Below are 12,263 nucleotides of genomic sequence, written 5' to 3'. Positions count from 1 at the left end.
GACACAGTGACATGGTGTGTATGTGTGTGTGTGTGTCTGTGGGTATAAGCACAAGGCAAATGCTTGCTGCTTGTTTGGACAGCTGACATGTGACTGGAACAACTGTGCTCCTTGTTTGGACAGCTGACATGCGATTGGAACAACTGAAGGACACGGGTTATATTACAGTCTTTGTCATCAGGCATATGTGAGATTGATAACAAGCGACTACGTATAGACTGTTAACTTTTTGAAAACTTCAAAATAAGGAAACCATGTACTTTGCATCCATGAACTCAAATGAAAAGTTCAGTTCTATGTATAAGATTGTGGAAAATCTTGGAAAACTTATAAAAGAGGCTGTTAAGTGACTGGTTATCAAATTAGAAGCCCGAGCCCAATATGGGAGTGGGCACACACCTTTAAGGGAAAAACCAAAGCTCTTTATTTCTAGAAAAAATGCTGTCATTTGTTTAACTTAATTCGGAGTCTCTAAATGGCTGCAGTAGTAATTCCATCCTTCTTGCACTGTTCAGCTAAGCTGGAAGAAGCAGACAGGATCTCCTTGTTTGCCTTCTCAACCAGCTTCAAATGAGTCCAACCTGCCCAAAATGCGGTCCGAAGGCTTCATAAATAACATCTGTATAAATCAATGTGAATATGAACCATTTGGACGATGATACAACTAGAAGCCTTTTAGAGATTCACAGGGTTTATGTTATTTTTTGCCAACTCACAGTCAAAATCGCATACTAAATCAAGTTAGTATTGGAGTATTAGTTTGTAAATAACCGACAACTGCTGGTTACTGCATATAATAATGAAAGTTTTTTGTAGAGGGAGCATAATATTGAGATTTATTAACTAGTTACTAGGGAACTTGCCCTAGCCCAAGCCTGCTATACTTTTGTGGATGAGTGGCTTAAATTCACCTCATAGTTGATTGGTTTTCTATAGGTATAAATGACAATCAACCTGCATTATACTTTTAGGCTCTTTTAGAACAATCCCAAGAAAAGATCTTCTAGGGAATAGGCCTTGTGAGTTGTTATCCTGGTCATTGGATAAAAGGAACAATGTTTTCATAAAACATTTTGTTACAATGTTTTATAAATCTGTAGCAATCTTAGAGTAGAGAGAGAAGGTAAGGCTCACATGGGCTCTGACCTCACCTTAATTTTTTTTAAAATTTACATGTAAATTTTAAAAAATTTCACTTGTTTTATATAAAAATTTTGAAAAATGATATTTCAACTCTAGTCAAAATTTAGAAACTTTAATTTCACCCTTCTCATAAAAAAAAATTTCTAGCTTCGCCCCTAGGAACAAATACATAAAATAATATGCCACTATTTCTATTGCCAAATGGCCCATGATCCTTTAATTAAATCCACCTAGTGCACCTCAAGGGCTCATATAATAAAGAAACACTCTAAAAGATACGGCATGGGCAGATTAAAATTATTTTGAAACAGAAAGTTAGGGCTGATGGATTAAGCAGCACTCAACAACAAACCTGAGCATGGAGTTGACGGGTAAGTTCTTAATTGGAAGGTCCCTCGTGGGATTATATTAAATTCCTGTTACATAAATTGAAAGTTCAACCCGTACGTGCTAGTGTCCACAAGCCGATATTTTTCGGTGAATTTCAGATAAAAATCGGTTTGCTTTTCAAATGTTGCGATATCATTCCATGAACAAGACTTGCGGAGTTCGTCAGAGTAACGGAAAGACGGGAAAACAAGGCAAAGTAAAACTTCCACAGAAAGAAGAGAGAGAGATAGAGCGAGGCAGGGAGAGAGAGATTGCGCGCCAAAGGGGGCAAGATTGGGCACCAAACGGAGAAGCAGCGAAGCGGGATTCGAAGGAGAAGAATTGGGTGCAGGAAGAGGGGAAAGCGTGGGGAATTCGAGTAGATGATGACAAAGGAAGAGCAATCGGTCGGGGGTGCCGATAAAAAGGGAGGCATCCCTCTCGATCCATCCCTGCCGAGATGGGCCTGTCAAAGCTGCCGCCACCCTCTCTATATCGTTGGCGTCGAGTCCTACCCCGACAGGTTGCTTACCGAGTCCTCGCGCTTTGGTGAGGATTCCTTTTGTAACTCATTAATGATTACGCTCCCTGCTTCTTCTTCTTCTTCTGGTTTTTAATTTCCTTATTTCTTGAGATGCTGTTGATGGCGTTGATCTTGGACATCCACTTTTTACGCTTCAATTTTCGAACTATTTATCCCTGATATCACCTTGTTGACGAGTCATAAGTTGGTATTTTATTTGGTTTACGTTCTCACGCAACTGTGAACGGTTTCAGCCAATTTAAGGCTGAAAAAACCCAATATTATTCCTGTTCCGGTTTTTGGGTTTTGTCTGTGGCACTTTGCTGGATTTCAAAAGATTTATTTAGCTTTTTTTCTGGAGGATCCTTTTTATTTTCACCTGGGTTTCGCCAGTTGTGGCAGTTCTTTAGTTAGTTTTAGTTTACGTGTGTCTGTATTCCCGTCTTCCGTCCACCCAAATTCATTCGCATATAAGTGTGGGTCGGACTTGGGCTTGAGTGGAACTGGGAGTTGCCAAATGAGTCATATTTCAGAATTTGTCTGGTCTTAAGAAAAATTTGAACCATTTTCAAATTTCTTATTGCTTTTTCATATTAAACTTTCTTTGCCTTTGACGATTATTTGTTTAAAATGAAGTTGACTTTCTTGTGTTTGATCAGAATTAATCAAGCATGCATTTACTGAAGGGTGAGCAACAAATTATTGCTTTATTCCTTAATGCATGCCTAGTAACTGTAGTTACTCTTGGTATGAATAATTACAGAACTTGAATGCATCTCTTCAGAGACATCTGATAAAGTTGAAATGATACAAAACTTGAATGCATTTATCCAACTCCAAGGAAGAAGACTGCGTCTTCCATCTTCAACACTGAAAAGAGGAAGAGGAAAGGAGTAGAATGGGAAAAAGAAGAGCTTGGGAGAGGAAGACTGTAAGAAAGGAGAGAGTGTTTGAGAGAGGGTGGGTGGGTGGGTTTATTGGTGTACGAATTAGTCGACTATGCAGTTACTGATGAGCGAACAAATTGCTTTATTCCTAATGCTGGCCAATAAGACCACAACTATTATTTACCGGATAATTAAAAAATGTGTATGTATGTATACGTGGTGTATGTGTATGAGTGTGTATGTTGTGTCTCCTTGTGTTCATTTGAGAGAGAGAGAGAGAGAGAGAGAGAGAGAGAGAGAGAGAGAGAGATGTTTTTTGGACCATTTTAAAATCCAGGGTTCACATGCCATGAAAAACTTCATGGGTTAATATGTGTTTTAATAAAAAAATGTATACAAGTACGCTTTTTGACGTGCTTGGATTTGATGTTTGGATGCTAACAACCACTCTCTTTATCTCTCTCTCTCAAATGTTTGGATGCTAACAACCACTCTCTATATCTCCTTCTCTATCTCTCTCTCTCAGACACAGGACATCCTTCAGCCTTTACATTCCCAATTCCGACTGGAGGGTAGTGCCCATGGATATATATATATATATATATATAGAGAGAGAGAGAGAGAGAGAGAGAGAGAGAGAGAGAGAGAGAGAGCTAAATGAATTACATAGTGGTAAGTACCTAAATGCTAAAGCAACTAATTAGTTAGTTAGGAAGTGATTATAGCAAGAAATTTAATTTTTTATAACTAAACTAATGAAGCTATGAATTTATGACACAAAAACACCAAATTCACGTTGAACTCTAGTACTCTAGTCTAATGTGCATATATGTAGGAGGCTGCACTTGTCACAGCTGGCAGTTAAATTTGGTGACTGGGAACAGTACAAGCACCAGTGTGAGTGCGACATGGGTGGGGTAACCTACTTGAAGAGCTTTTGTTACATAGCTTACCTTGATTTCTGGGATCTTTTGAATTGGCAATAAATTTTATGAAGCTTTACTAGCTGCCCTTAGATGTTTTGGGCCACACATGGACTACACTGATGAAGCTTTACTGGCAACAGTAAGACAGTTGACAAGTTATCAACAAGTACCTTGCTTGGAAATAAGAAGCACTTGTGTGTGGATATCAAGTACACAAAAGAGATAAAGCCCAGCAAACTTTAACTCTAGACAATGAGGAATGTTCTGTGCTCTCCACACACTGCAAATGTTTGAATATTTTTTATTTTATGAATTTTGATGTTGTTTAGTGGGCTCTCTTTCTTGCTCAAAATAATGAACTCCCTGCCTTCTGTTTTTGACTTATACAAAGCATTAATGTCTTGCATCAATTTTTAGCCATTATTGACATTTTTCACTACTTGCAAGTGATGAAAGAGATCTGCAGTATGTTAAGCTTACAGGTCAACATTGGAATCCATAAATTGAAAAAAAAAAAAATGAATGAATGTCAAGTGTATGGAAGCCATATAACCAATATCCCTTATTGAAGAGACTTGAAGTGTACCAGAGTTCACTAAACCATTGCAGATATTTATAGAATCAAAATGATTCAAGCTTGTTGAGTTTAAACTTTGAAGTGCACACAGACTGTGTAAACAGTGTACTTATTAATCTCCTGCCTTGATAATTGGTATCTGAATCTCACAATCAACATGGTCCAAGCTCTACCCAAAAAATTTGCACTAGTTATATTTCTTGAAAATGAGATTGAGAACATTTTGCTTTTTTTTGTTCCTAGCTATATCTCTAAGTTATCTTTGGCATCATACTGATTTCTATGATCAGGACTTCCCTTTCATCCTATTTGTAGCATTGTCCTGCTGCTTAAATATCCTGCCGATTTTACCGTCTTATGGAACCATAAACAATTGTAAACATACATTTCTGCCTTATGGAACCATAAACAGTTGAAACATACATTTCTGCTGCTCATACTCTATTATCCTGTTCCTTGATCATAGTAGATTTTGGGAAATGCCTTCAGGCTTGCATGCAGCCTCGACTCAAGGAGCAGGGAGCATGTTGGCTTCAATGCGCATGGATCATTCTTTTGTCATTCTACCAAATCAAAAGAATCAGGCAGTTGGAATTCCTCCTCGTCCTCGTAGTGGTACAACTTTGTCTAAGAACGCTGTTTCAGGGCCTGCTAATCCTACTAGTCCATGTGCTGCACCAAAGGCAGGTTCTTCTCCAGACACTCCAAGCTCTGCTGTGGAGAGCGAAACTGGGAAGGCTATGGATGAATCATATGTGGTGCTGCCACCAGCCGCAGCATCCATGTATAAGGGTGAATCTACATCTGAAGCTGGTGGGCAGCATTCACCATCATCCGGTTCAATCCCTATGAGCCCATTGGATACCAGTAATGCGGGGTTCCACTCAAGCATCACTGTCCTAAAGCGTGCATTTGAAATCGCCACCACACAAACACAGGTACTGAGATGTCATTTGATGTGAAAAGGGATTGTAGGAAAAACATACTATTTGCAAGAGAAATCCTAGGAAAGCACACTATTAATTGTTAGTTCTAAACATGTAGTGCTGATTGCTCGTTTTCATTTCTATATGTCGATGGAAGACTATGATGATTGTCCACTCACTGCAGACTTTAAGACTAGTATTTCTGTTGCTTTCTGGCACCAAATTTTCTGGTTATTTCCTAATATGTTTTAAAACTTGGTTTATGTCTGTACGACATCTTGGTTTTCCAGTTTCTATCTTACGTTCTGGTTTATGGTCCAGATCTCATGGCTGTTGTTGTGTCCGTTCTCTTCCAAGGGAGGTTTCTGTTGTTTATTTGTGCATGAAAGCTTGGTTTTCCAGTTTCTATCTTTCATTCTCGTTTACAGTCAAGTTCTCACTGCTGTTATTGTCTCTATCCTTTCCAAGGGAGGCTTCTGTTTTTTCATCAATATGCCTTCCTCACACATCTTTTTTTTCCCTTTCCTTCTCCCTTGTTACAGCTTGATCAGCCTTTGTGTTTAGAGTGCATGCGAGTGCTCTCAGGGAAACTTGATGAAGAGGTTGATGATGTTAACAGGGACATCAAGGCTTATGAAGCCTGTCTTCAGCAACTTGAAGGACAGTCATTTGATGTACTAAGTGAGTCTGAATTTGAAAAGGAGAAAATGAAGGTACCACTTAAAACTTGCATACAAGCATAGAATTAGATTTGTAATATCTGCTTGTGTGCCATTGGCGAGAATGTGGCTGAAAGTTGCTCTGATGACCTCTCTACTATTGATAAGGTGACCTCCATTAGTAACAAATGTTAAGTGCTGATCTTGAAGGTTGAAGAGGAAGAAAAACGCCTTGAAGCAGCAATAAAGGAGATCGAGAGAGAGTATGCTGAAGTAAATCTTGAGCTTATGGATTTAGAATCAAAATCGAAACACTTCAAAGAGTTAGAGGAGAAGTAAGTTTTAGATGACACACATTTTGTTAGTCTGAATGATTATTGTTACTTTTTCTGAACAATTGTTCCTCTCTGCTTCCTTTCCCAATTTAGGAGATCATGACCAACCAACTATATTTTTGAACTTTTTTATTGTTCTCTGGAGTTCGATATCGGGGACCATTGATAAATGGATAAGACAACAAGCAATTAGCAGGGGAGCTTATTCTCTTCCTATAGCTGGCACCAGAAAATGCATTCATCTGATAATTTCCTATAGCTTCATCATATCAAGTTGGGTTGGTTTGACAAGTTTGTAAAACAGTAGGAGCATTTGTCTCCTCTGTCTTCAAATGCTGTTTAATTCTTTATGTACAAAATTGGGGTACTTGGACCTGACACTTTTTGATTCATACTGCTGATAATGAGAAGGTCCACTCTTGTTGTAGTATGGAGTCTATTGACTATTTAATGTGCAGTTTTTTATTGCATTGGATCCTTTGACTTCATGCATAATATTTGCTGGGCTTATGCAGCAATATGCTATTTCACATGAAGGCTTATTATAAGTTCAAGTTATTGGAGACTGGAGTGTTATACTTGTGCGAATAATAGACTAATAGTTCTATTTTGCTGTTTCTTCAATCATGCATGTACATGTCAGAAAAACTATAACTATTAAAAATCGCATGTTCTATTTTTTTTCTTTTGATATTTTTTTCTGCTATAAGTTTGTTACTTTCTTCGGTTCTCTTAGCCAACAATGAAAATATGTAACCATCCCTTGCTATTTCATCAAAGCGAGCTTGTGGTTGCATAGAAATATTTAAGGTTGTACATATCGTACGATACGAGGCCGTATAGTACGATACGTATCGTCGCGTTTTAAAAATGCGATACGATACACCACCTGTGTTGTACAGTTATGATGCAAGCACCGTATTGTACGATACAATTACGATATTTTATGATACAACGTATCTTAAAGCCAGACCGATACGGCTTACGATACACTTTTGTAAGATACACTTTTTACAACACTGATTTAAGTCACTACTATTAGATGTATTGGCTTCACTTATTTCCTTTTCTGTTTTTATATTTTTCCTTTTTGTTTATTTTTTTTTCATGTGTAAAAAGTGTGGTATATACAAAATATGCATGATGTTTGGTGGGACACAGCTTCAAGGAACATGGTGTAATTACTGTACATATAATGGTATTCATTTTTAAATCTCCATTAGTTTCATCCTTTTCCACTCATTTATCTGTCTTGTTTCATAACTCATTTTATCTGTTTTGTTTCATTTACTTACATCCAATTCTTATATGTTTGCACAGATACTGGCATGACTTCAATGACTTCCAGTTTCAGTTGATTACACATCAGGTTTGCAGCGTTGCTCATGCCATTGGTTGCCATCTGTTTCTTTATTTTGCCTTGTTGGTAATGTGGTAGCCTGTGATAGTGCTCTTGGTTTGTGATGCCATATCTTTGAAGGTTATTCTTCAGCTGCTATCACTCTGCATGCACTTTGCTGACATTTCATGTTGATTTAGAGGGAAAGAACGAAAAAGCAAAAAATGATTTGTCATACTTTATCTATAGGAAACTTCTCACTGAATGATCCCAAATCATATAAATTCCTGCCTTAATCAGTTTATTTGTTTGAGAATATTCAATGTTGTTGACTCCTTATTGGTATTCATCTTTCTAGGAAGAAAGGGATGCAATATTAGCAAAAATTGAAGTTTCACAAGCACATTTAGAACTGTTGAAGCGCACTAATGTGCTGAATGATGCTTTTCATATCTGGCATGATGGGGAGTTTGGAACAATCAATAATTTTCGTTTGGGACGCCTTCCTAAGATGCCGGTAAGGGAGAAAATTATAAAAGTCATTTTTTTCCAATAGTATATTGCTGATCATGTGAATCTTTGGCTATTTTTCCCTTAAAAAAAATAAAATTTAGACACTATTATTCTTCCGAAATATGTCAAACAATATGGGCATGGATTCCTATGGTCATCAGAGGGCCACAAACCTTGATGTGTGGTTATCAGTAGATTGGTTTTCAATTGGATTGTAGGTGATCCTATTTTTGAGTTAAATACAACCATAATTATGTTCAAAATTGTGATGGCATTTTTGGTGTGCATGATATTTAACAAAGATTTCATAAAAGATATGTTATTTGTAAGATTTCCATTGCCATTTTTCTAGCAAAGTCTCATGCCAAATATCTTCAATCAAAAAGCTTGTGACCACTATACTAGACTGCACAAGGTAAGGGATTACTTTGAAGTCCAGTTAAGTGTCTACTACACTGATTATGAAAAAAGGTGTGGTCCACATCTGTCGTAATTTGAACTGAATTTACATCAATACATCATAATATCATATGATGAATCTGGATTACTGTGACCTTTTTTGGCACTAAACACAAGTCCGCTTTACTTGCAGATCGACTTTTGGCATATATATTTGGTATATTTTCAGTCCAAGGTGCAATTTTGAGACATTCCGTTGCTCAATTTCTTGTAGGTTGAATGGGATGAGATAAATGCTGCTTGGGGGCAGGCATGCCTCTTACTTCATACAATGGCTCAATATTTTCGTCCAAAGTTTCCGTATCCTTATTTCAAGCATAGACACCATCTTTATTTTTAGAATTTTGGGTTCTGCAAAAAAGTGGTATTTCAGAATGAAAAGAACAGAGCACTAGACAGAAAACAGAGCTGCGATGGCAACACAAAGAGGAAGACACAGGCTGAAAAAGGTCTCATTCAATTATTTCAGAGAGGATAAACACATTTATGATTTATAAATGCTGTAGAAACAGCTAGAAGAATCAAAGAAAAATTTGAGAAATCTTATTTTTGCCCTTTACAATCAAGAATAGAATAAACAATATTTATGTATCTTTGCTTCTGATATTTCTGAATGAAGATGATATGCAGCAGCATAAATCGGTTACAGCCTCAATTATTCTCATGCTCTTTCACACGTGTTGAGATATGCTCAGTAGCAGAGATCATACCAACGAGATGGCAGCTGATTTGGAAACGGTTCTCAAGCTCCACTACTATTAATAAACTTACCACACAAAGATATTCTTTGCTTTAAAAGAATAAAACAATAATAAGAAAAGATAAAAAAGATAGTCAATTGTTTTCGTAGTATTTACTTTTCCTGAAATGATGAATCAGGATCAACTGTAGCTGAAACTAAATATGGGACCGATGTGTCAATTACAGGTTGACTGAAATTGAATCCATTTAGGTTGAATGCTGTTCCTTGTTGAAATTGTGGGTATCATGTAGGTTCCATATCCAGGTGACAGTATCAGAGCCCTAGCTGTTGTCCTTGATAAATGGCTAGGTCTGATCCATTCCTCAAAATGAGTGCAAAATAAAAAACAGTTTCCATCTTCGATTAGTTTTGTATCTCTACCAAAAAATTTGTGCATACAAATTTTTCAATCAACTACGTTTTAGGTGCAAGCTCTTCAGAATCTGAGAATTTTAGGTGTTGCATCAAAATTATCTATTGATGATGGTCACTTATGGATGCAACTGCAATTATACAGGCAATTTCTTTGTTCCCCATCAACCGTAATGTTTAGTTGGTCTTCAATTGGATGGTGGTTATTTGCCTTAACTACATTCTTTCAGATATAGAATCAAGATTCTTCCAATGGGCAGTTACCCACGAATCATGGACAGCAGCAACAACAGATATGAACTGTGAGTAAAAAAATGCTTGTGATGGTTTATCTCATTGTTAGGCTGTGATTACCTTCTTTTGACCTTTTTTAAGGTAGGAAACATTACATACAGTATTCATTCAAAGCTACTTTTTTTCTTTCATAAAGGTTCATGTTTATAGAAAATGATAATAGGTGCATTCTTGTGAAGTTATGTTCTATTTCTAAGACTCACTACCAGCTTTGTTTAAATTTTCTAATATCATCTGGCATAGATAAGGACATGGCATTTTAAAAGAAGGCTTATCTTTTGTCATCTGGAAAACTTCGAACTGTCACATAGACTTACCAAGAAATTGGTGCATGTCCTGCACCCTTTGCAGTTTGAAAAAGAGTGGGTGCATGTCGACCACACTGATCCATCTCTTCCAAATGGCCCTCAACCTTGAATCTATATTACTGAAATGTGTCATGCCCTTTGCAGTGTCACTCGCACCTGCACCTTTGTTATCTAGTTTTTTGATTCATATCCTCTCTTAACCTTTGAACCTACTAAAGTTTAAGTCTAAGCAAAAGTTGGTTCAATTATGAAACATTTGTACATCGGTTTCGAATCATAGTTTGAGTTAATCCTTGGAGCTATTAAAGTTGAAGCAAGTCTGGACACTAGTTGCTTCAATTCTGAATCTTGTTCATGGCATACATTTCAAAAATCACTTTTTTCTTGTGTGTGCTTTTCTGGTCTATGTTGGGATTGAAGCCTTTTGTTTTCATTTATTTTCAGATTTGGTCCAGTAAATTTGTTTTGGAGCACTCGTTACGACAAAGCAATGACACTCTTCCTGGCGTGTTTGAAGGATTTTGCTGATTTTGCTAATGCCAAGGATCAAGAAAATAATGTTCCACCTGATAAATGTTTCACTCTTCCATACAAGTGAGTTACATTCTATTTCCTGTGGTTGATATATGAAATTTAGATGGAATTTTACCTCTCAATACAAATGCTTCACCGATACAAAAGAATTGAATATCTCCATATATTCCACCTTGAGACAATTTTATTTTGTTGGGTTGTTTGACCCTAGAGCTTGTTTTGTTGGTTTCACTTCTCAGGTTTCGTCGATCAATAATTGATTCAATGCTTATAGGTTAGGCCTACATGGTCTATACCAATGTGATAGTTATGCAATTCCTGCCCAGAGTGAACCCTCCAGTTTCTGTTTGACTGTATTTCCTATATTTGCTCGGGCTTGCCTGCTATGTGCTCCGATGCTGTTATGCAGGCGGCAATTTCTTTTAGGTGCCTAGATGTGCCCATTTGAGATGGTGTTCAGGATATATTAACTTATTTTCATCCATAAATGCAATATGTTAGCATTTAGATTTAACCAAATGGTACCGTGCATTGGATTTTCAGGATTGAGAATGACAAAGTTGAGAACCTCACCATCACACAGAGTTTCAACAAGCAGGAGAACTGGACAAAGGCTCTCAAATATATGCTTTGTGATCTCAAATGGGCTTTATATTGGTTTATTGGAAATACAGCTTTTCAGCCTCTTTCTGCAATGGTTCCTTCTCATGCTGATATGCCCACCATGAACCCCAAGCAGTCAAAAATTGGAGGTGATCCTAAGACACAGTCCAGAACCATGTATACTCGCTAGATCTGATTTTACTAGTTTTTAGGGAGACAAGGGGACTTTGATCTTAGTGTTCAATGTCCTGGTGTTGCTCTGCATATAGTCTTCTTGTTTCTGTTAGCGGGTTTCCCAAGTAACATAGAGATCTCTAACACCTCAACCTGTCTCAGATGTAAAGCAAATGTACACTTCATTGTAACACTTTTGATTATACAAGTAATGTGCATGATTGTTAGGCAATGCATACTTAACTACTTTCCAGAGTTATTTATGGATGGCGCGTGGAAGCTTACAGAAACTGAAGGGAAGCTGAAATCGGTATGCTGGTTATGATGTTTCTAATGTTTGCTTTTGCGTCACTCTATTCTTGTGAGATCGAATATAGATCTGCTAGTGCTCCAAGTATTTGACACTAGCCTTATGTAGCGTGGATTGCTCAAGGAGGTTACCTCATTCATGTCTTGCCCGAACTGGGTGCTACTCCTCGCCAAGTTCAGTCCACTGCACATATGTATATTAAATTTGATCTTGATTCAAGTTTGGTTTTGTTAAATGGGTAACAATCCACAAGGTCACAAAAATTTATTT

The 12,263-nt window shown here is 37.3% G+C and overlaps 1 protein-coding gene across 2 annotated transcripts; it reads left to right on the top strand.

Annotated features, from left to right (window-relative positions):
* Window positions 1-1,670: 1,670 nt before the first annotated feature.
* Window positions 1,671-11,936, top strand: LOC116264532 (beclin-1-like protein). 2 transcript variants are annotated; one of them, XM_031644821.2, is made up of 10 exons: window positions 1,671-2,061; window positions 4,915-5,363; window positions 5,894-6,064; window positions 6,221-6,345; window positions 7,666-7,714; window positions 8,043-8,201; window positions 8,871-8,956; window positions 10,001-10,072; window positions 10,817-10,966; window positions 11,450-11,936. In XM_031644821.2, exons 1-10 carry the CDS (start codon window positions 1,896-1,898, stop codon window positions 11,697-11,699), a joined length of 1,677 nt encoding a protein of 558 aa, XP_031500681.1. In that variant the 5' UTR covers window positions 1,671-1,895; the 3' UTR covers window positions 11,700-11,936. The 2 variants fall into 2 exon arrangements, with proteins under 2 accessions (XP_031500681.1, XP_031500682.1); XM_031644822.2 differs by having other exon boundaries at window positions 1,923-2,061; window positions 4,895-5,363.
* Window positions 11,937-12,263: the final 327 nt, after the last annotated feature.

This window comes from Nymphaea colorata, chromosome 11 (genome assembly GCF_008831285.2).
Source record: "Nymphaea colorata isolate Beijing-Zhang1983 chromosome 11, ASM883128v2, whole genome shotgun sequence".
In the NCBI taxonomy this organism is placed as follows: Eukaryota; Viridiplantae; Streptophyta; class Magnoliopsida; order Nymphaeales; family Nymphaeaceae; genus Nymphaea; species Nymphaea colorata.
Note: the sequence above shows the minus strand (reverse complement) of the source record. Positions and strands in the feature narration are given on the sequence as shown.

What these genes read in the sequence shown, in the direction of transcription:
- LOC116264532 (XM_031644821.2), top strand. Translation starts at nt 1,896, where the DNA reads ATGATGACAAAGGAAGAGCAATCGGTCGGGGGTGCCGATAAAAAGGGA. An exon ending in TTCAGTTGATTACACATCAG is followed by an intron (nt 7,715 to 8,042) that starts GTTTGCAGCGTT and finishes TCATCTTTCTAG; the next exon opens with GAAGAAAGGGATGCAATATT. An exon ending in TATTTTCGTCCAAAGTTTCC is followed by an intron (nt 8,957 to 10,000) that starts GTATCCTTATTT and finishes ACATTCTTTCAG; the next exon opens with ATATAGAATCAAGATTCTTC.